This window comes from Oncorhynchus mykiss, chromosome 4 (assembly GCF_057628025.1).
Source record: "Oncorhynchus mykiss isolate SJ-2025 chromosome 4, ASM5762802v1, whole genome shotgun sequence".
Taxonomy (NCBI): Eukaryota; Metazoa; Chordata; class Actinopteri; order Salmoniformes; family Salmonidae; genus Oncorhynchus; species Oncorhynchus mykiss.
The window spans coordinates 33352187-33377328 of NC_143025.1; the positions used below are offsets into that span (position 1 = coordinate 33352187).

The 25142-nt window shown below is 43.6% G+C and overlaps 1 protein-coding gene across 1 annotated transcript in view; it reads right to left on the reverse strand.

Moving 5' to 3' along the window:
- Window positions 1-25142, reverse strand: part of LOC110521712 (transforming growth factor beta receptor type 3) — a 135526-nt gene that overhangs the window by 20963 nt on the left and 89421 nt on the right. Inside the window, exons 6-16 of the mRNA XM_090231878.1 lie at window positions 24746-24908; window positions 21881-22028; window positions 17198-17387; window positions 14651-14946; window positions 13980-14135; window positions 12605-12775; window positions 11799-12002; window positions 10189-10482; window positions 8982-9117; window positions 2718-2768; window positions 2422-2529 (exon numbers count right to left, since the gene is read on the reverse strand). Of these exons, the coding sequence (XP_090088004.1) occupies window positions 2422-2529; window positions 2718-2768; window positions 8982-9117; window positions 10189-10482; window positions 11799-12002; window positions 12605-12775; window positions 13980-14135; window positions 14651-14946; window positions 17198-17387; window positions 21881-22028; window positions 24746-24908 (1917 nt within the window). The remainder of the gene's footprint in view (window positions 1-2421; window positions 2530-2717; window positions 2769-8981; window positions 9118-10188; window positions 10483-11798; window positions 12003-12604; window positions 12776-13979; window positions 14136-14650; window positions 14947-17197; window positions 17388-21880; window positions 22029-24745; window positions 24909-25142) is intronic.

The window sequence follows — 25142 nt, forward strand, 5'->3', positions numbered from 1 at the left end:
CATGAGAATTTGTTTTGATCAGTCATGGTGCCGAAAACATGTTGGCTCACTATTTAAAAAGAAGATGGAACAAGCTGTAGTATGAAAAATATAGGAGTTTTGGCGAAGGCACAGCAAACTGGCACTAGCTAACGTTACCGAGCAAAAATGCGATACTTGTAGTCAAAGTTGTAGTAACTGTATGGATTCCCCCCCCCCCCCCCCCATCACTAACGTTACCCTACTGCTACTACATTTTCCTGTATCTGACACGCATCTCTGTAATGACCTCACCTAGATTAGATCAACTTTATTATCCCACCTAAGGAAATTCATTAGAACTCCCTGATTCTATTCATGAAGAGATTTCACAGTTTCCCACTGAGAACACATTATGGATTGGTGAAGAGGGGCCAACAACAGCATAGTAGGCATACAGTACACATGGCTGGCTAAACCGGCGGGGAGAATACAGTACTGGTCTGTGCTATACAGTACTGGTCTGTTCAGAGGGTTCTATCTAGAAGGGTTCTACCAAGAACAATTTTATAATCTAAAAAGGTTCTTCCTAGAACCGTCTATAAAGGGTTCTACCGGGAAGCTTATCATCTTTGGAGGGTTCATCCTAGAAACCTCTACGAACAGTTCCACTTGCCTTATTACCCTTTAAAATGTAATTATTTATGACAATACATTTCATTTTAAAAGGCCTTACTTTGAGGGCCTAGTTGTACCCTAACACAGGGGTGTTAGGAATCTCCTGGTTTACAGGCCACATCAGGCCTGCAAGTCACATTATGCTGGCTTGCAAAGTGATGTGTAATTACTATTGGAATCCAGACAGAGTTAGGATATCCAACAAGTGGAGTTGTTAATCACCCGCAACCTGCATTCTAAAAGGCTGCCGGGGTAGGGAAGATTAGATGATTGATGATTGATGTATTCTCAGTATTCAAACTGGAACAACCATCTCAGTAACGGGTGCAATATATTGGATTAGTTTAGGAAACTTTGTTATTTATCTTTGTGTAGCATAAAATGTATCAAACAATCAATGCAAAAACACATATATTACATTAAAACAAACAATTCTGTAAATCTCCCTGCCATAAAGCATGCTGAGAAATAGGATATGGTTCTATGTAGAACCTTTCTTGCCTTCCAAAGAATCCTTCTTGCATCATCAAAGAATGCTTTCTTCCCCAAAAAATGTTCTTAGGATGTTAAAGGTTCTAGGTAGAACCTTTGCCTTACAAAGAACTCTTGTATTCCAAAAAGCTAAAACCCTGTCCCCCTACAAAGAACCATTTTTTTCTAAGAGTGTATGCTGCTGGGGTCCTCAGCACAGAACCCACTGATCCTGTTTATGAATGATTTTACTGTGTTCTGTGTAGAACACATCAGGAATGAATGAAGATGGGTCACCAACATAATGGCAGGCCAGGCAGATCCACGGTCAGCCAACCAGCAGACAGGCCTGTTCTGTTCTACAGTATGCGCTAGAGTGTCCTCTGCAGACTTCAGGGACCACTACACTTCCTACTAAAGGTCAGCAGGGATCAGAGTTCACCAGAATGGGGGTGCTGGAGGGGAAGGTATTGGCGTCTAACGGACAGATTGTGTCTCTCTTCCTGCGAGCCGAATTGTGAGTGCACCACAAAACGGACAGGGGAAATTCCAGCTTCCAGCCAGTCCCCTCTCTGTCCGAGCAGAGGCCATTGTGTCCGAGAATACTCACTGACCACTCCTGACCACCCCACAGGACCTAAGACCCATTCAAAAGGCAGGAAAGAGAAGAGACGCGTACGCTGACAAACAGGATATATTTACAGTAGAGGAGTCAATGTGTTATTGTTAACTCGCCTCTGTCAGCTCTTGGATGTTTTCCGATTATAGAATAGCAGCCTTCTGGCACTGTGATGTTTAGGACATTCTTTAGGATGGTCTTATCTTTCCATCAGAGTTGGGCTCAATTTGAATTGAAGCCAGTCAATTCAGGAAGTGATTTGAATGAAAAATTCAGACATGTAAAAACTATTGAAATAACTAGCTTCTACTTTTCAGTTCATTTTTGGGGGGGATTTTTGAATTGTAATTTTAGTTTACTTCCCGAATCAAGGTGAAACGTTCAGTCTTACATGAGGGCCAGCAGGTACGACCTGATGCAGCAGCAGGTAAAGGGACAGAATACAGATGTATACAGTACGTTCCAATGAGGGTCTACGTTCCAAACTAGCATAGCACTAGTGAATGTTCCATTTCACTTGAAATGAAGTAGTATGCCAGTGTAGATGTAACTGTATGATGTATTTATTTATTTAACCATTATTTAGGCAGGGAGTCCCATTGATACCAAGGTGTCTTTTTAAGGAAGCCCTGCATGGCAAGACCTACCTTTGTCTCCAGATACAGTAGGTAAAAGGACAGGTCAGAATGACGTACCTGTACGAGAGTAGATGAACCACAGGGCTCCGGTCAACAGGGCCCCGATCACAAATGCGGCGAAGGCGATCCCAACCACGGTCGGGGTGTCCAACACATACAACACAGCTGAGGGAGAGAAAAGGATGATTTTTTTATTCAACGCCATTTATTTTTCTCTGGACATGACCGTATGGAAACAAGTTATATGCACATGACATAACTCAATCTGGTCAACAGTTATTTTGTCAAAGTGATTTAAAATCCTGACATACAAAAACCATTGGTTTAGAATCTCCTAGCAACGATTGACTTACTTTCCCCTGGTGGGTCAGGAGGGCCTTCTGATGCCGTGCGGGTGGGAGGCACTGAAACATAAAACACAGAACAACAATGTAACACATTTGTAAGATGCATGAAAACACCACATCTCAACTACGTGTTGAAGCGTCAAGAACACTTGCTGTGACGTAAAGTGCCAGTGCCTATGAATGGAAGCTGAGCAACCCAATGGACATAACTACCTTGGGATAACCAGATCCTGAAAATGACATTGTGTTGATTACTGTAGTTCTAACGAATGTGATACAGAGATCTGATGCAACTCAATGCAGTTCCAGTAGCTAACTAACAGAAACTTAAGTCTATGTTTCAAATGGCACCCTATCCCCCAATAAAGTGCTTTTCTTTTGGCCAGAGCCCTATGTGCCCTGGTCATAAGTAGTACACAATCAAAGGAATAGAGTGCAGAGATTAACCTGTTGACTTCTAACAGTTCTCAGCTTACTCCTTCATTTCCGGTCATCTGGATGGCTTTCAAAAGTCAAATTAGCTTCTAATTTCTTCTGAACAAACAATACAATGGTGCTTATTGTGTAGAGGCGAACTCAAGAGCAGGCTTGGTCCGGGTCCAAGACTCCGGCACAATGAACAGCTATTCTGGGAAAGAACACCTTTGGGTTTTCATTCCCTCGTGACAGACGATGACAGAACCATCACAGGAGATTTTGGTAACACGACAGCCCCCCTATCTTCAACCCTCCATCCCTTTCCCCCTCCCCTCCAAACCGCTCCGTGAAAGTCCCCCTCCATTTCCCAATCTATCCCCTCCACCCCCCTTCATCCCTCCCTCCAACTCCTCCTCCTCTCCAGTCTTATCTGTTCCTTTCGGCCTGTTATGTAGAGAATGCAAAGCTGACCCGTTAACACCCAGAGACGCCCAACGAGTTCCAGGTCAGAGGAGAGGATAGAGGATCCTCTGTGATTAAAGGAGTTACATTAACCACTACTGGTGGAGATTTGTTTTACAGTACTGTTGTAGTTTATGAATTATGAAACAACGTATGAAAAGACCATAGCAGAAGAACTTTCTAAGCCAGGTCAGACTATGAATGGATAGCCCCACCTCTGTTGGGGTTTTGGGCCGGCTGAGATTCCGAGTATGGGTGAGAGCTCTGAGGTTCCGTGTAAGGGTCACTGCCCTGTTCCCGCCTAGCCTCGCCCGCCAATGTGCTCTAATAAAGATGGTTGAGTGGTCAGCTGTGTCTTCCTCCCAGACCAACTCTGCAACTAGCACATCTGACAACAGTATGAAAGACACCCTGAGGTCCAACCATTCTCAATGTAAGAAGCAAAGCTTTGTTCTTCATACTTATGTAGCTTTCACAATGATCTCAGCTCCGCTACGTGAGAGAGGAACGGCGAGAGAGAGGGGGAGAGAGACAGAGTGAAAGACAGAAAGGAAACTTAAGGCATGGCAATGTTCTCATCTCCTTATGCTCTAGGCACAGTTGACCCTGAAACGATAGCCGCTCAATAGAATCAACGTCATTTGCTTGCTCAGACTTTGCTGTTCACAGAGTGGAACAGAAAAACACTCCTTCGGTGGTGTGGTGCCTTGTTTCTCTTAACCTCTGAACCCTGAACTCCAACCCGTCTCCCCAAAGTGTGTAGAATTGACAAATGGAGTCCCTGTGAGATCCTTGACTTCTGAGGTCTGTATTCAGATAAACGATATGCCAGTTGACTTGGTTGCACAACTTACTGTCAGTCAGTCAGCTAACAGGCACTCAGTCAGACAGTTTTATGTGTTGTATAATTTCTGTACTAAAAAACAAGTCAAAGGAAGGCATAGGGAGATATGGAACAGGGGATTCAGAATGGCGGTGCTCTAACAAAGTTGGCTGTTGACTGAAAGCTTAGCAAATTATATATTTTATCTGAAGCTTAGCACTGAAACCTGCATCTGATTCAAGTGTGGGGAGACTTATTTTCGTAGCTCAAGGTTCTTACCACTATTCAACAGTACTCACTATCTGTGTTCGAATACCCATACTAACATACTGTATACTACATACTTAATGACTATATACTACTAGTTCATTTTAGTATACTGTAAACGAACGGTATCCTTTCAGTTGAGCATACTAGCGCTTCAGCTGTCTACTGGAAGGTGATGCTGTTGCTATGCAACCTCTCGCTAGCTTGTTAGCATAAAAAATGACTAGCTAGACATCTTCCGATTTCGGGTGTGTTTGTCAATTCAATCTGGAGTGTCAGAGTGCGCTCAAAAATTCAGAGCATTGTCAGATTGTCTGTTCGTAAATTCAGAGCCTTTAGCTCTCGGAATGTTCAGAGCGCAAACTGGACGCTCTGGCCGTGGAGTAGGGTTGATCAAAGCGTTCTCGTCTCACAACAGTAGTCAAGCACCCAAGCTAACTGGCTAACTATTTCCAGACACGAATGAGAGAACACCTCACTCTGGCCATTTTACTCGCCCTAGCAGAGCTGGTTAGGCTGTTTTCAATAATCATTGGGTAGTTAGTTAGATAGCATATAGTTAATATACTGGTAAGTTCAACAATGTATTAGTAGCCAACTAACGTTAGGTAGCTAGCTAACATACAGGTACATACTGCTGATATGCTATGCGGTTCGCAAGGATAGCGCAGCTAACAAATTATCAGCTAACATAACGTGTAACGTAACTTATTTGAAAAGTAATTACTTTATTACATTGCTCAACATTTTCATAACATTAGTCTTAATTAGTTAAAGCAATGAATTTTTATCCGTTCTCGTCGAACTTTGGCTGCATAGTTTCCACCATTTTCTTAAAATCTGAAAACATAGTGAAACTACGTCCATTTTCTGAAGATTTGCATTATGGGCCCTAAAAGCACAGAAAGTGTCCACTACTTGTAAACTTCGAATTTAGTATGACGTTAAGGGAACTTTTGGCATACTAACTATATCCATACTATGACCAAAAAGCATACAACATACTCAATTTACATCACAATAGTACAGTTAGTATGAGTATTCGAACACAGCTACTGTCTCTTTCACTAATAACCACATGACAAAATACTATAGTACAGTATGGTATAAATACTATAGTTTTCAATGTAGTGTTTTTGTGGACTAAAGTCCACTGCACATTGTAAATATGGAACTGGAACTGTATATAGTATGCTTACTTACTTTCTCGTACTCTTTTTATTTCTAATTTCTTGCGTGTTTTTGTTCTACTTTATGATATTTTTAGGATTACATTGTTATTGATTACTGCATTGTTGGGTTTAGTGATTGCAAGAAAGGCCTTTCACTGTACTAAAACTTGACATTTGTATTTACTGTAGAATTTACAGTTAACTATAGTATAAATACTGTAATAAAATAACTAATATATACTATAGTAATTAATGTAGTGTTTTTGCAGATTGTATTATACTGTAGAATTTACTGTAGTGTTTGAGGACATTAGTGTAATATTTACTATATTGTTTTTGTTTTATTATCTTTGACATAGAAGTGGAGGCTTTCTCCTTCAGGAAACCTACTGAAGAAATACTAAAAGTGCACATATTCCAGGACCTGTAGGTAGGTATAACTGGGTTCTGAAAGGAGAGTTCAGAGCTTCTGGTATATGCAAATTAAATACTGTAGTACTTACTGAAGTGTTTTTGCGGACTATGGCATTTTTGCGGACATTACTGTAGTATTTACTACTGCTTATTTTTTGGGGATAAAACTGTTGTATTTACTATAGTATTCTACAGTATAATATAACATTCTATAGTAAGTATTACACATGATCAAGGGATACTGCAGTGTGTAGTATAGTATTCTACAGCATACTACAGTTTACTATAGAATTCTATAGTAACTATTGTAATATTCTATAGTAAACTGTAGTATTTTTTCATGTGGGTAACTAGGGGGAAATGGATGATTTTGTTAACATTTCCTTACGCTCGCAGTTCCATAAAAACTTTGAAAATGTATTGATGCTGTGAGGCAGTAAATGTACCTTTGATGGCTGAGCTTTGAGGCATTTATGTTCTTCCGTGCACCAAACTGCCCTCTTTGATTTGGAGATCAAGCTGAACTCATTGGGATCGTGTCCAGTGCAGGACTCCAGCTGCTTAGAGATGCCTTTGTATTAAAATCATGGTTTCTAAGCCCAGCTGTCTTATTTTTTCATTTAGATTTTTTGGCATATCTGTGCTTACTTAAACACATGCACCGGAACATTTGCATAATGTACTATATAGGGAACAGGGTGCCGTTTCTGACGCAGCCTGAGTCTGTGCCCAATATTCAGGCCCTGCAGTGGCATGGTGCTCATTCCTTAACACAGGCCAAATCAAGTCCATTATTAAACACTCCCCAAGTCCCCATTACTGTTTGCCATGCTTCATTTGCTCTGGGCACAATGGCAGCTCTTAGTGATTAACACAGTATGATTAAATCTGTGAGTCAAGTATTGCATCCTAAATGGCAGCCTATTCCTTTTATAGTGCACTACTTTTGACCAGGGCCCATAGGGAATAGGGTGCCATTTGGGACGCTACTTGTGAGTCAAAAGGGGTTAACTCATCCCACCCACCGACCACAGTCCACTTGTTGATGTAATCACCCCATAAGGGGAAGATGATTGGAAAAGCCATGGCAGTGAAAACAGCAAATGGGCTCTCATGATATCACCCCATCTATGGTTTAGATCATAATGGGTGCAATGTGATGTTTGGTATCAGAACTCCCTGGACCAGCCAGCCTAACGACGCATGGACCACAACACACACGCCCGCACACAACTGCAGTTTTATCAGATATTTTTTCTGTTTTGTCCTCTGTTATGTGAGTGATCCTGGGACTGCGTGATTCCAGGACCTCCCCAGTCTACCCCACCATCTGATCACACACACCCATACACACACACACAGCCCTCTGTGCCTGACGGAGTGAGTGAAAAAGCATTTGACTAATGCAGCGATGAGGAGGCCTCTAGCTCTGGATACACTCCCAAAGCTAGCGAGAAGACCACTCCTCTCCCTCCCTCCCTCCTTACCTCCTCCTCTCTACCGGGAAGGGGAGGCCACAGAGAAGGGCTAAATGAAAACAACTGGAGCTGCGTGCTGGATGGATGTGGATGACTCGTCTTTTTCCGCTCCTTCTGCACAGTATTGCTTGGTAGAACTGTGGTAGAACTGGAATGGGGCCTCAGCGCTAGCAGCAAGCCCCCCAAACCCAAGCTATGCTCCAATGAGCACACTTACACCCCCCCCCCCCCCCCCCCCACACACACACACCACACACAAATAAACTCCAGATGCAGGGAGGCACAGGGGTGGAGGGAGGATGCGATGCGCTTTGCATTGTGACTTGAACAGTTTTCTCTGCCTCTCTTCCTGCAGAACTGAAGTTGGTTTTCTCTGGGATGTCCTTCCTGCCACCCAGTTCTCTTATTTACTCTGTCTTCCTGTTCTTCTTCAATGACCCTCAACACAGCTCTGTCTCCTCTGGCCAACTGGCTCAGCTCTCTGCATGTGTCTTCGTCAGGCAGACTGCACATACATTATGTCTCAGTTAACACTTTCTCCATAGACATTCATATATATATTTTTTGAAACGTAACCTATATTTAACTAGGCAAGTCAGTTAAGAACAAATTCTTATTTACAATGACGGCCATATAATGTTAGAATGAGACGTTCAGTATGTCTTGCGAGACTACACTAAGATTTTACTCTGATACAGTGTTGTAGTACTCGAGTCCAGGATTCGGACTTGACTCGGACTCAAGTCACGATTATCATGACTCGTGACTCGACCAGTGGTGACTCAGACTTTGACTAATATTTGATTTGATTTGTTGTCAGAAAATCTCTCCCTCTTGCATAATTCAACATATTAGCTACAACAGAAAATGTTAGATGGCTGTATTATCTATTTAGCGTTACAAATGTGCAACACTATTATCATTTCATTTTTTTTTTTAAATGGTTGGACCGCAGCTTTTAGCACTACCAAGAGACTTGTGGCTTGAGTATAAAGGAATCGAACACTAGGGACATGGGACTCGACTCGGACTCCAGGTTTAGTGACTTGACTACATCACTGCTCTGATGTATTGGGAGGAAGGGAAGAAGGGAAAGAGGGAATGAGTACTTTCAAGTACTTCTTACTCCAGCATATTTATGCCATCCTCCCCATATATTCTGGATAAGCTGGTTCATCATAGAGGTTACATTGCATATGAGGTCTGTACAGTACGTTAGCTTTCTTAGTCCACTCACCTGGTCCCTCCTTCTCCACTGTGTCATGTCCTTCCACCACCACCACCAGGGTCTTGGTAGAAGTCTTGGCGTTCATCATCATGGCTAGGATGATCTCTCCGTTGACAGACGTACACGCCTCGTCCGGTTGGATACACTGCATGGAGAGAAACACAATAGGACCACTGAGGAATCCCCGATAACTCAGCCTTGGATTTCCTATATCACATGAACTTTTTCTGCATTTAATTCATTTCATATGTAAACATAACTCGTTCATTTTCCCATTAAAATGTACAGTTTCTTGTATGATTTACTTATCGGCCATGAGACTGTTACATGTATTCATATGATCAAAAGCAGTTTATAAGACCAATCGATACATCAAATCTCTACACCTTTGCCCAAGACCAAGCATCCCTTTTGATCTTTGACCACACATATAATTTATGGGAAATCATACCTAGTGAAAACTTGTGTTCCTTCCCTTGATCCCTATACTGTGAGTCAGTTTGGAGCCCCAGCCTGACTCTGAATCAGTTTTAATGTAGAATACCATCAGAGACCCAGATAGAGGGTGGCTGGGGAGCACTGAGCAGAAAGAACTGCTTGGAAAAGGTTATGAAAGTGCAATGACATAGCAGAGATTGAAAGAGTGGGAGGGAGCGAGAGAGAGGCTACATTACAGCGAGGCAAAGGAAGGAAAAGTGAAGTGACACTTGAGCTAGTGGCTTGTTTTGTTTCTACAGATGGTTACTTAGGAAACCTTAAGTAGATGTATGCTTCCTGCTTCTGGTTCAGAATGGATTGAGACTGGCAGATTGTGCAGCAGGCCTAGCTTGGTGCCCAAGTCTCCGCAGACTGGAGCCCAGACCTAACCTACGCTAGATGCTGCTCAAATGACCATAAAATGTATGAATCATTGCACAGACCACAGATTCAGGTCATGCCAGTTGAGTCTATGTTACTTGGAAGTAGGGCCCTGAAAGAGGCAGATGGTTTGGCAGTGGCACAGCCGGCTCTGGACAACACCTGGGTTCCAGGGTTCAATCCCTGGGCCGACCTCCACAACTCTTCATACTCCCCCTTTCTATTTAAAACATACAGTAAATCTATCCCAATAAATAATATTACTGATATCAAATCAAAATTCGAAGCTTCTCTCTTCTACTTTGTTTCAGAGGTCGTAGCGTACAGGATGAACAGACACGAAAGAAAAACAACGTACCATAGCCCGTCCCTGGTTGTTGTGGGGTCTCTTGGAGCAGAGAGACATTTCACAGTGCAGAAACAGCAACGATTCGTTGAAGTAGGAGTTGAAGGTGAAGCTGAACCTCTTCCTGTCGGTCTGGGAGTGGGGAATAGGGAGGTCTCTCTGAGGGTAGTACTTGACCGTGTTGTCCGTAGGGCAGATGTTCTCGATCAGGGTGTAGTAAGACGGGATGTTCGGGTTGGAGTTGGCAGAGATGAAACAGGTCTGGATCATGAACCCTAGCTCTGGGTCGACTTTGAAGGCTCCAATCTGAAGCACGGGAGAAAAGAGAAGGGAAAAAAATAGTCATTTTTTATAAAAACAATAAACTCAAGTCATACAAATGTTTTACCGTTTATAACGTGTCAGCAATGTGTGGAGGCTCAGGCTATATGATTGATATAGCCTCCAAAGGTATCCAATGATTTTATTGTTGAAACCTCTCATCGACGTCGTCAAATTGACAAACTATCTGTTTCGGCCTGCAAAGTTTTGTGAAGAGCACCATCTTGGCATTCGTCTGTCTGTACACTCTCTGTCAGTCCAGGACCTGACAATTTGTTTTAAGACAGAGAACAAGCAAAAGGAACACTATCAGAGTGTTATCAGGTCCAAGAATCACAAATCCTGAAGCGGATTTCAGTCCCTTCAAAACATTTTAAGAGGATCTCACCGACGGCAGACCACAAGGCATTTCCATGAGATATTATCCCTCTGCTGCTTTTTTGTCATTTTTTTCCACTGAAAACCTAAATGTGTTTTTCTGTTTTGTGTCGGTGCCATCACCATGACAAGGTTGTCAAAAAGCTTGCCCAGTCAAAAGCACAGACACAGACATGCATGCACAGGCACACACACACGCCGCTTTCAAAATGACAGCTTTCATGCTCGACAGGGACTTAAACACAACAGCAGTTTCCTACACACCTTAGTTTGGGCCATAGTCTCAGGTACCAGGACAGGGCATGGCAGGTCTCATCCCAGTGTGAGAGGTGTGGATGTGGGAGAGAGTGGGCTCAGTATGAATCTCTAACTTTTCTTACACAACCTCCCTGTAGGACCTCTCTAGTAATAATTGTTCAGTACTATTTGCAAAGTGCATTCTGGACTTGCCAGACAGAATAAATAGAAGTGCCAAATGTGCCAGGACACTGAGGGGAGGACAGAGACCATGGCTGCGGGGAAGCTAATAGCAGAAAGAGATGTTCCCTTTATATTCTCCCGAACTCAGACCAAATATCAACGGACCCCGTGGAAGCTAAAACATTCAAAGATGAAAGTAGACCCGACAGTCCAGACACAGCGTACACACAGAACAGTCCTCACTGTTATTTTGACAGGCCTCATATCTAAGAGAGACAGAAACACGAACACACACACGAACACACACACACACACACACCTTGTGAAATCGCTCCGACAATTCAGGTTCTAACATCTGGATACTAGCCTACTAACTATCTTTATCTGAGCGAATCACAAACAGCCAACAAATACAACAGACACACTGTATTACTTCAATATATTCCAAATGGTTACAGCCAGCCTGGTACAGTGCATTTGTAGTAGTTCACTGCTCCATTTACCTCTACGAAGACCTGTTTATTTTTGGAAACGGTGTGGAAGGCCTGGGTTGAAGGATAGCGGAAGAGTTGGGTGTTGTACAGCTCCATGTTGAACACCCCTTCGGTTCTGACTGGTTCCTTAGCTGCCGGGGCGAAGTGGGAAAACGATCCTGATGATCCTGATCCTCCTAGGGTGTTCTGGTTCTTTCTGTAGGTGCAGTTGAACTGGGGGAGGGGGACAGAGAAGGAGAGACAGCCAATCAAAACAGTTGAACTGGATGGAGAAGGAGAGACAAGCCAATCAAAAAAATATATAATTTGTCAGGAATTAAACAAATAGCCCAAGGCAGATAAGTCAAAGTTGAAGCCGAAATTGAGGATAGTAACTGCCGATCTGATGTTCAGAGGATAGGATTTTCAGAGGATTTTTTTGCAAAAGAAAGTCGCACGGCAAAAAAATAACAAAAGAGTAAATTGGGTCGGCGCGCGACGGCAGCCATATAGTACGGCGCCATCTATAAGATGGGAGTCAATTTATTTGTGATTAGTGGTCTGGTCTTGACTCCCAGCTCTCCCAAACCCAAGCAGGCCCTGTCATGCAAAGCTGCTCTCTTAATTCCTTTTTCATTTAGCCTCAATTTAACCAGAATAAACTCCCTTGAGGTTAAAAACCAACCTCTTTTTCGAGGGAGACCTAATGTTAAAAAAAAAAACATCATAATTGAGAGAGTCATTTAGCTAAATGTCTTACCAGAATGGATGACCTGTGTTCTGGTCCTGAGAGAGAGTGAGTCATATAGAATCGAAACATATTATAGATGTCTTACCGGAATGGAGGATCTGTGATCAGGATCCGTGGTGTGCCCCAGGAAAGCAGCCCTCTCCAGCCTCTCCAGCTCATCTGCCTCCCCAGGGAAGGTCACGTCTCCGGACTCTAGATCCTCGTCATCTGGGGGGCCACCACTCCCATCCTTAGGCTCAGCAGGACTTATCAAGATCTGGATGTCAACCACAGCGGAGTTGAACACATCAGTGAACACAGTTCAGATACAGCATGCGTCCCAAATGGCACCCTAGCTATTCCCTTTAGAGAACACTAACTTTGTCAGGGCTCTGGTATAAAGCAGTGCACTATATAGGGAATAGGGAGCCATAAGAGACACACCCCAGGACACTTTCCCAGTGATCGGCGCCAAACTATTTTCTAATAATTGTCTGTGTGTGAATGGTGTTGCTTCATTCAAGGGCCCAGGACACCAGTGACAGGGCTCTGATCTGAATCTAGCTGCCAAAACACTCTGCAACAGATGAGCTGGAATTAAAAACGTGGGAACGTCCAGAGATTTCAACAGTCCAGAGCTCTCTCAGGCAGACCCCGTGAAGCATATTTCTCATTTTGTCAGTTTAAAGAAACAAGGGAAGCCTGCTGTGTACTTCAGACGTTTACAGGGTCAAAGGTGAGTTAGGGGTGGAGGACACGGGCTAAATTAGGTGAATTATTATCATTGCCATTTCATTTATTCTGGCTGGTGTGTAGATAAGTAATTAAAACACCTTATCGATGAATGGGACAAACAAGGACCATACAAGGATATGGGGCTTTGATATATTGAGAAACAGGTAAATTAAGATTCATTTGTTTTGACCATAGGGGTCTGAGAACTTTGGGTGTGTGCCTGTTATTTCTAATCTGTATTTGGACACAAATGTGTTTTGTAACTTGTACTAAATTTGCTACGAAAATGATTCAATAGATCTGCGGAGAAGTGATTTATCGTTGCTTGTTAGTGAAAGCACATGTTGCATTCCATGTTAATGATAAACTCGGCTCAGAAAGGGTTTGACGGTAATACTGAACCTCATAACATTTTCATAGTGTTGTCTTAAATTTTTCCCTGGGTGCTTCTCCCATGCGTTCCAACAGAGATAACTGAGTAAAAGGCTAGTGTTGGGGGATACAGCACTCATAGGGCTGGTTTCCCAGACCCAGATTTATCCTAATTCTGGACTAAAAACTATTTTAAATGGAGATATTCCATTGAACCTTAGTTTTCAGTCCAGGAGTAGGCTTATTTGGGTCCAGGTTGCTTAAATGTTCAGGCTTCACAAGACTTGGGAGTATGGTAATGCAAGACTAGCGTCTGGAAAACTGGCCCTCGATTCGTTTTTGTAGATGCTGTAGCCATTGTGTGTGGTACTCACTGAGTTGATGTAGAGGACCATAGAGCTGGGGTGCATGGGGTACTTGGCTGTCTGACAGCCCTCCAATGGCGTCTCTAGGGTGTAGTGGGTGGAGTTAACCGTTGCTTTGCATTCTGGGTCTTGAAGAGTCAGGTTTGCATTACCATAACCACTGGCCTGAGGAAAGAGCCAAAAAATCATGATCAACAAATCATCTCAATACTGTCAGAAGAGGTTACTGAGACACAATGTGGCACTATACTTCATTGGCATTAGACGTCACTATGCCACTATACAGCACAGACTACTTCTCGGTGTGATATTAAGTTCCCGGAAGACATAAAAACCACAGGATGGTCCAACTCTAACCATAACTATCCCTAATTGCAGTGTGTGTCTTTTAATACACTGTGATGTGGTCTGTTGTGTTCTGCCTGCTTCACTGTAGGGCACACATGCACACACATAATAGCACAACACAGTAGCGCGCGCACACACACACACACACACACACACACACACACACACACACACGTTGAAAATACACACAATTAATTCAACTCCATACCAGTCACTATTACGTAAAGAGGAAGACTCAGAGATAAACCAAGTCTGTCTTCTATTGCAGACACAATTAGTCTTATTGATAAACCAGTTGGCTGTCTACTACAGTACACTATCCATCCACTCACCTCTAGACTCTCTCTGTCGATGCTGACCACCATCCTGTTCTCCTCACACTGAACACTGAGCCCCACACTGAGGGTCCCCTGCTGCTCCTCAGGCTCTCCACCCTGCTCCCCTCCCAGCCAGGAACGGTCCTCCAGGGACAGGTAGGGCAGGCCATGCTCCTTGGGTGGGGGGAAGGGGAAGGGCAGGCCACCGGAGCGCGAGGCAGCACCCCCCGGACCACCAGACAGGAGGGGGTTGGTGTCCCATGGGATAGACAGGTCTGGAAGGAACATGGACTCCAGGGGATCTAACACATCTGGAAGTCACAGAACACACACACAAATACGTGAGTGCACTCACAGACTGGAAAGAAGGGACAGACAGACAGACAGACAGACAGACAGACAGACAGACAGACAGACAGACAGACAGACAGACAGAGAGAGAGAGACAGAGGCCTCTGTTAAAGTGTCATCTGGTGGTTTTAGAGCCATGGAAATTACACGGAGCAGAAACTGGCCCAAGATTTGGCGATATTGTCTTCATAAAGAACAGTTAAACTGTGATGGTCTGTGGTAGACATTCATTATTTAACAGTTAAATACATTATAACAATGTATGCTCATGAAAAATGCCTATAAATCAAAGCATAGCTCATTTATTTACATCGTAGATATCTTTATTGAATTGACTAAACCTAGGTATGTTTGTCATACATGATCTACCGTATTAGTTTAATTACAGTCAACTTTAGTCAGACACACACACACAAACGCACATACACGTGCGTACACTCAGACACCTACACCATGCATGCACACACTCAGAGGGACAGAGAAAGAAGGAGGGAGAGAGCGAGAGAAAGAAAGAAAGAAAGTAGGGAGAGCGAGACAGAGCGAGAGTGAGAGAGAGCAAGAGCGAGCGAGAGAGAGAGAGAGAGACAGAGAGAGAAATAGCGAGAAAGAGAGAGAGAGAGAGAGAGCGAGAGAGACAGAAACAGAGAGACCGAGACAGAGAGAGAGAGGCCTCTGTTAAAGTGCAATCTGGTGGTTTTAGAGCCATGGAAATTACACGGCGCAGAAACTGGCCCAAGTTTTGTTGATATTGTCTTTTTAAGAACAGTTCAACTGTGATGGTCTGTGGTAGACATTCATTATTTAACAGTTAAATACATTTCTAACGATGTATGCTCATGAAAAATGTGTATAAATCAAAGCATAGCTAATTTATTTACATTGTAGATATCTTTATTTCATTGACTAGACCTAGGTCTGTTTGTCATGCAGTGGTGCAAAAAAGTATTTAGTCAGCCACCAATTGTGCAAGTTCTCCCACTTAAAAAGATGAGAGAGGCCTGTAACTTTCATCATAGGTACACTTCAACTATGACAGACAAAATGAGAAAAAAAACAACAGAAAATCACATTGTAGGATTTTTAATGAATCTATTTGCAAATGATGGTGGAAAATAAGTATTTGGTCAATAACAAAAGTTTATCTCAATACTTTGTTACATAGCCTTTGTTGGCAATGACAGAGGTCAAACGTTTTCTGTAAGTCTTCACAAGATTTTCACACACTGATGCTCAAGCACATTCCTCCATGCAGATCTCCTCTAGAGCAGTGATGTTTTCGGGCTGTTGCTGGGCAACACAGACTTTCAACTCCCTCCAAAGATTTTCTATGGGGTTGAGATCTGGAGACTGGCTAGGCCACTCCCGGACCTTGAAATGCTTCTTACGAAGCCACTCCTTCATTGCCCGGGCAGTGTGTTTGGGATCATTGTCATGCTGAAAGACCCAGCCATGTTTCATCTTCAATGCCCTTGCTGATGGTAGGCTTTGTTACTTTGGTCCCAGCTCTCTGCAGGTCATTCACTAGGTCCCCCCGTGTGGTTCTGGGATTTTTGCTCACCGTTCTTGTGATAATTTTGACCCCACGGGGTGAGATCTTGCGTGGAGCCCCAAATCGAGGGAGATTATCAGTGGTCTTGCATGTCTTCCATTTCCTAATAATTGCTCCCACAGTTGATTTCGTCAAACCAAGCTGCAGATTCACACTTCCCAACCTGGTGCAGGTCTGCAATTTTGTTTCTGGTGTCCTTTGACAGCTCTTTGGTCTTGGCCATAGTGGAGTTTGGAGTGTGACTGTTTGAGGTTGTGGACAGGTGTCTTTTATACTGATAACAAGTTCAAACAGGTGCCATTAATACAGGTAACGAGTGGAGGACAGAGGACCCTCTTAAAGAAGAAGTTACAGGTCTGTGAGAGCCAGAAATCTTGCTTGTTTGTAGGTGACCAAATACTTATTTTCCACCATAATTTGCAAATAAATTCATTAAAAATCCTACAATGATTTTTTTTCTCTCATTTTGTCTGTCATAGTTGAAGTGTACCTATGATGAAAATTACAGGCCTCTCATCTTTTTAAGTGGGAGAACTTGCACAATTGGTGGCTGACTAAATACTTTTTTTCCCCACTGTACATGATCTACCGTAGTAGTTTAATTACAGTCAAGTACTGGAACACAATTCTGAGTCTAATGTAAATGGCCTGGCGTGTCTTACCTGGCTCCCTGAGCCTCAGGTTGAAGGTGTTAGCCACAGGGGTGTGGGTGTAGGAGGTGACCGGTCCATAGCTATGCTCCTCTGCCCACTTGATCAGGGCCTGAGAGCCAGATGGGAGGTGGTGCTTGGGGGTCTTAGACACCTCCATCAGCCTCTCTGTGTTGGGGCTCAGACTGATGGTATCTGACGTCTTTTGGGGGAAAAAATAGGAATTAACAGGCTTAGTAGCCTATACTGTATGGAAATATTGGTAGAGGAAATATTGGTAGAGGAAATATTGGTAGAGGCAAAACTACCAGCAATTGATTTTATTCAATGAGTTTTTAATCAGTCATCAACAAAGAAAAAACTGCTATGAATTCTTCTTCTGAGAAACAGAACATCACAACCATATCTTACATGGCAGCACACTCTTTGTCATGATCATTTTAGTCATTTAGCAAACACAGCGTTAAGTGCCTTGCACGGGGATCACACTCACATGCACAAACACAGCATTAAGTAAGCATTTTGTCAATGAAACCCTTGCTATAATACTGGGCAGTTTCAGTTTACTTTGGTCCTAGATTGATTAATGGGTTCTAAACTCAGAAATCAAAACCAGAAGTGAAAAACAAATCTGGGCACGTCGGCAGATTTTTCACCTGGTCGGCTCGGGGATTCAAACCAGCGACCTTTTGGTTATTGGCCCAATGCTATTAACTGGTAATCTACCTGCTGTCATCAGTCTTTTTTAATGTATATTTTTCATTTTACTTTTACCCCTTTTTCTCCCCAATTCCGTGGTATCCAATTGGTAGTTACAGTCTCCCCTACGGATTCGGGAGAGGTGAAGGTCGAGAGTCATCGGTCCTCCGAAACACGACCCTGCCAAGCCGTACTGCTTCTTGACACAGTGCTCGGTAAACCTGGAAGCCAGCCGCACCAACGTGTCGGAGGAAACACTGTCCAACTGACGACCGAAGTCTGCTTGCATGTGCCCGATACGCCACAAGGAGTCGCTAGAGCAAGATGAGACAAGGACGGCCGGCCAAACCCTCCCCTAACCCGGACAACGCAGGGACAATTGTCCACCGCCTCATGGGTCTCTCGGTCACAGCCGGCTGTGACACAGCATTGGATCGAACCAGAGTCTGTAGTGACGCCTCAGCACAGCAATGCAGTGCCTTAGACCGCTGCGTCACTCGGGAGGCCCTTGCCGTCATCAGTCTTATACAAACCAAAGTGGGTGCTTTCTTCTTTTCTAGTTAGCAGCATTTACCAGTAATCTCTAGGTCTATGTTGGTTTCATTTCCTTTGTCTGACTGTATGAAATGGTAAAACTTCACTATAGAGCTTCAAAAGCCGACGTGACCACAACCCACAATGAAAGTGTGAGAATATTAATTTTACTCTCATATCTTGAAAGAATCAAAGTCAAAAGAGACATTTTAGGTCTCGGCATGGAAAGGCCCTGACCAATGTAGCAGTGGTGAAGGGTCACGTACACACACACATGCACACGCACGCGCACACACCAAAAGCCTGATCAATGGTGGGACTAAGTCTAATGTGTCAGATTTCTACCAGAATTCCTCATTAGTTCCCCAGTGTTCCATGCTGTATAATGTGAGGAGGGCTAATCCTTTCCCAAAGACATTTCCCACAGATCCACTCTGTCCAAAGTGGCATCCTATTCCCTATTTAGTGACCTACTTTCCCTCAAGGCTCATGGGTCTCTGATGAGAAGTAGTGCAGTATATAAGTAGTAGGGCGCCATTTGGGATGCAGATCCCCTCTGTCCTCTGGAGCAGGAGCAGAGCTGTGGCCAATCCTCTGACAGTAGCTAGCAATACTTTGATTTTACGAGGCTATCATATCACATACATAGCTGACATTCTCTGTTTTGAGATATTCACTCTGACACAGTGGCTGGTTCCCAAAGACAGATATTTATACTGGGACACACATGCAAAAGGAGGCTTGCAGGCAAGCACACTCACGATCACACTCACATGCACACACACAGCATTAAGTAAGCATTTTGTCAATGAAACCCTTGCTATGATACTGGGCAGTTTCAGTTTACTTTGGTCCTAGATTGATTAATGGGTTCTAAACTCAGAAATCAAAACCAGAAGTGAAAAACAAATCTGACCCATCATAACTGAACTCTTCCCAATGATTTATGCTGTTCTGAGTTCAGTACTGTACTCTGTGTCTAGCCCTTGCCTGTAATTTCCTAGCCTGGTCCCAGATCTTTGTGCTGTCTTGCCAAATCCTATGGTCATTCATGCCAAATGTCATGTCATGCCAACAGATATGGGACCAGGCTAGTACTTTCGCAGTACAGTAAACTATAGGTCAGCAGCACAGCACATCGCTGACATGTGTTCCCAGTTTCCAGTCCCCTACTCCCCCTAATGTTTCTCTTAGCGTAGCCCACTACTGTAGCCAACCGTAGCCCTGCTCTGCTGGTCTGATTGATTCAGTGACAGCCTAAAGGGCAGCTGTACAAACAGCCAGGCTGGCAGGCAGGCAGTGAATGGGGCTGTTCAGTCCGCATCCCAAATGGAACCCTATTCCCTATTTAGTGCACTACTTTTGACCAAAAGTAGTGCACTGGTCAAAAGTAGTGCACTGCATAAGGAATAGGATGCCATTTGGGATGCGAACTGAACTGAGCTGGCTGACTGGGAGAAGTGCAAAGTCATGGACTGGCAGAGGCACACACACACACACAGTCTGCCTGCATGAGGATCACTGTTACAGAGTGTGGAACCAATCCAGAGAAGCAGGTATCTAGAGCCCATAAGACAACACACCTCCACTGAGGTCAGCAGTCAGCATAGCATAGGGACCATTGGAGAGACTTGTAGAGAAGATAGAGCGAAGGTCAGGCCAGGTTGGTTTGGGATAAATTGTGTCAATGTCACTTTGTTATAAATTAATAGGCAAAACACCTTTCATATCTACTAGGTATCTAATGGCTATGTGCTAAAGGTGTAAGGAGCCAGCTCTCATTATGACTTTGGATATTAGCAAATGGTCTATTTAATTTTTTAACATGCATGTCTAGACTGATGTAAGTGGGAGGTAAACATGCAATGCCAGAGCAAATATGGTCATTGGATAATGTCCTACTGTTAACTTAAAACCAAATAAATCGTCCTTAGGTGTAAACTGTGTAAATTAGTGTATGCTTTTCAATGACTAGAACAGATTTAATTCTTTTTTTGAAAGTGTATACACGACCACAGTGTTTGTGGGTGTCAATGTTAACAAGTATGACACAATATTTCAATTCTACAGACAGATAGCCAGTCACTGAGGTACTACACAGTATTTGGGCAGTGATCGTGTCGTCACTGTTTTTGCAATGCTATCCACATAGATGGGGAATTAGGGTGCTATTTAGGATACAAACAGGGCCTGAAGCCAGCAACGCTCATCATTCACATTATGATGGAAGGCAAACAGGTCAGGCTGTGTGAGGCTGTGAGCACAATGAAAATACAGTTTGTGTGAACATGGCCTATGAAAATATATAGTATCGCCTCCCCTCCTCCTCTCTTCCCCCTCTCCCCTCCTCATTCAATACGATGACAACCCTTGGAGCTGTCAGCATGATTTTTCACAGTTCATCTCTTTATCCCTCCATCCCTCGCTCCCTCCCCTGCAGGCAGGCTGAAACCAGGTGCCACTTCAACACTCCTCGGATTGTGACAAATGTATCGGTCAGCAGTCGAAAAGTGGTGACATGCCCGTCTGTCCGCTGTGCTTGTCTAGTCATGTGTTGTGACATGGATCCTCTGCCTGCCTCCCCAAATACCATTCGTGCCATTGTGATCAGTGGAGGCTGCTGAGGGGAGGACGGCTCATAATAATGTCTGGAACGGAGCTGACGGAATGGCATCAAACACGTGGAAACCATGTGTTTGATGTACTTGAATCCATTCGACTGATTCCACTCCAGCCATTACCAGTCCTTGGCAGTTAACATCTGAAAGTTGAACTACTCAATAGAAAAGAAAACGCTCAATAGCAGTCTTGTCACTTGGTTTGCTAGAAACCTGTGGAATGGAGTCTTGGGACTCTGGAGTTGGCCATTAAATAAAGTGCAACTACTGAAAAATGGTTTATTTCGGTCAAAGCAGCACCTTCCTATTATTCATGAGCTGCACGTTTTGTCACTATTGCTGTGAACATTCGCTTTAGGACTGACGCCCAACTGAGCCTTGTCAATTGGAGCTGATGAAGATTTTAGCACAATGGCATTACAGTGGCTGGGAAATACAAAAACATTTCAAAAGGAGGCAAATCATTAGTAGAAAAACCTTTTGTTCATCACTGTGATGTCGTCAGACTGATCGTATTTCCAGGCCACTACGGGTGACATTTAGACGTAACAGTCAATAGCCCCCGTTCAGAATGACTGGGCACAACTAGACTTTCGGGCACCACTATGGCAGAGAACAGCTTGAGAAAGTACATAACAAATGGCATGAAGCGACCGAGTGAAGGAGATGCACTCCATGAATAGAAGGGCTGTTTTTGTTACGTTCAGAGCGACGTTTTGAGTCATGCACCACCCAAGTCCAGTTTGCATTTCCCACTTTCTCAAGCTGTTACTGAAAATATAAGTATTTTTTTTATTTAGAAACAAAATATTTCTCCGTAGCGTTCAGATTCAGCGTTACGTACCACCACGTCCAGTTTGCCGATGACGCTGTGAGCCTTGACGACCCAGTTGACAGACTTCTCACACTTCAGCAGCAGCACGACCTTACGTTTCAATGGAACATCTGCCTCCAGTGGTCTCAGGTCCACAATCACATCCACCTGGAACGCACTGCTCAGGGAGGGAAATAGAGAGACAGAGAGAGAGAAGGGAAAAGAAAGCCAGCCAGGAGAGAGCCATAAGAGTTTTGGAAGACCCAAAATACTCAGTATTTACATGCCTTCCCTCTGTCTGGCCAACTGATTAAGAAACTGGAAGTCTTCCCAGAAAAAGGAAGACATGTGCGTAGCAGACCAGACCACATAGCAGCCGTATGGTGAAATACATCATGATTGCCATATTCCCTGTATTTCTGGGCTCTTAATGCATATACAGAGTAATCACACCGCTGGGAGAGTGAGGCCATCACCCGGCAGACTGGAAATACAGACTACAGTCCACGAGAAGTTGCGTCCCAAATGGTTGCCAACCTACACTATATACAGTGCATTCGGAAAGTATTCAGACCCCTTTACTTTTTCCTCATTTTGTTACGTTAGTCTAATTAAAAAATGGCTTAAATAAAACATTTTCCTTATCGATCTACACACAATAACCCATAATGATAAAGCGAAAACAGGTTTTAAGAATCATTTAGTAGAGTATTCAGGCCCTTTGCTATGAGACTCGAAATTGAGCTCAGGTGCATCCTGTTTCCATTGATCATCCTTGAGATGATTGTACAACTGGATTGGAGTCCACCTGTGGTAAATTCAATAGATTGGACATGATTTGGAAAGGCACACACCTGTCTATATAAGGTCCCACAGTTGACAGTGCATGTCAGAGCAAAAACCAAGCCATCAGAACAAAGGAATTGTCCATGAAGCTCTGAGACAGGATTGTGTCATGGCACAGTACTGGGGAAGCGTACCAAAAAAATGTTTGCAGGATTTAAGGTCCCCAAGAATACAGTGGCCTCCATCATTCTTACATGGAAGAAGTTTAGAACCACCATGACTCTTCCTAGAGCTGGCCACCAGGCCAAAAGCATCAATCGGGGGAGAAGGGCCTTGTTCAGGGAGGTGACCAAGAATCCGATGGTCACTCTGACAGAACTCTAGAGTTCCTCTGTGAAGATGTGAGAACCTTCCAGAAAGATAACCATCTCTGCAGCACTCCACCAATCAGGCCTTTATGGTAGAGTGGCCAGACGGAAGCCACTCCTCAGTAAAAGGCACATGACCGCCCGCTTGGTGTTTTCCAAATGGCACCTAAAGGACTCTCAGACCATGAGAAACAAGATTCTCTGGTCTGATGAAACTAAGATTGAAATTTTTGGTCTGAATGCCAAACGTCACATCTGGAGCAAACCTGGTACCATCCCTACTGTGAAGCATGGTGGTAGCAGCATCATACTGTAGAGATGTTTGTCAGCGATAGGGACTGGGAGAGGTGCCAGGATCGAGGGAAAGATGAACGGAGAAAGGTACAGAGAGATCCTAGATGAAAACCTGCTCCAGAGCACTCAGGATCTCAGACTGGGGTGAAGGTTCACCTTCCAACAGGACAACGACCCTAAGCACAAAGCCAAGACATGGCAGGAGTGGCTTTGGGACAAGTCTCTGAATGTCCTTGTGTGGCCCAGCCAGAGCCTGTTCTAACATTTCTGGAGAGACCTGAAAATAGCTGTGCATCAACGCTTCCCATCCAACCTGACAGAGCTTGAGAGGATCTGCAGAGAAGAATGAGAGAAACTCCCCAAATACAGGTGTGCCAAGCTTGTAGCGTCATACCCAAGAAGACTCGAGGCTGTAATTGCTGACAAAGATGCTTCAACAAAGTACTGAGTAAAGGGTCTGAATACTTAGTGGCAAGAAAAAGTATGTGAAACCTTTGGAATTACCTGGATTTCTGCATAAATTGGTCATCAAATTAGACAAACATAGTGTGTTTAAACTAATAACACACAAATGATTGTATTTATCTTGTCTATATTGAATACTTCACTAAAACATTCACAGTGTAGGATGGCAAAAGTATGTGAACCCCTAGGCGAATGACTTCTCCAAAAGCTAATTGGAGTCAGGAGTCAGCTAACCTGGGTTCCAATCAATGAGACGAGATTGGAGATGTTGGTTAGAGCTGCCTTGCCCTATAAAAAACACTCACAAAATGTGGGTTTTCTATTCACAAGAAGCATTGCCTGATGTGAACCATGCCTCGAACAAAAGAGATCTCAGAATACCTAAGATTAAGAATTGTTGACTTGCATAAAGCTGGAAAGGGTTACAAAAGCATATTTAAAAGCCTTTATGTTCATCAGTCCACGGTCCATGGACCTCTGGTCAAAAGTAGTGCCCTTGGCAATAGGATGCCATTTGGGAGGCACCCTCAGACTTTGAGTCTGAGATAAACCTCAAAAGGTCAATATTATCCTACTCTTCCTTGATATCCAACACAGACTACCAGTGAGACTAGAGAGAAACCATCCTGAAGAGAGAAACCATCCTGACCTCTTGTAATAGGGAAATTACACTGAGATTACTAAGGTTTATATTTAGAGTTAGTGTGATTGACATAATGTGTAGCATATTGACATAAAGGGCCAGTTTACCAGAGACAGATTAAGCCCACTGCTGGACTAAAAGCATGTTCAATAGAGAATCTCCATTGAAAGTGTTCTTTGGTCCAGAACTAGGCTTAATCTGTGTCCAGGAAGCCAGCCTAAACTGGATAAATGTGCACTTTATTTGGGTTGGACTATGTTTTGGTTCTGGTGGTGGGCTACAGTACTGACCTACTGGAGTTCTGGTTGTGTTATGGTTGTATTGGTTTACAGTACTGACCTGCTGGAGTTGGGTGCTTGCAGCTCAATGATGTGGACCTCTTGGTCCTGGTCTGGTCCAGACAGGACACAGCCTTTAGAGGGCTGGGGCTCCACGTAGCCAGCTAGGTAGTTCAGAGACAGGAACTTGTTGTCAATCTTACAGGTATCTGAGAACACTGGGTCTGGAAGACGAAAGAAGAGGGTGGTTAGATGAGATGAGACGAGACTATGACTCAAGGTATAATTCGAACACTGGAGGTGATGTGATTAAACTTGATTAATCCTCACGAGCAAGAAGTTCCGGTGGAGGCAGTCAAGGTTAATACGTACACTTAATATACTGAAGTGATACTGGCAAGTGCAGTGTGCAAGTTTTTCATTTTCTTTCAGGATTAATCCTCATGAGGAAATGGGTG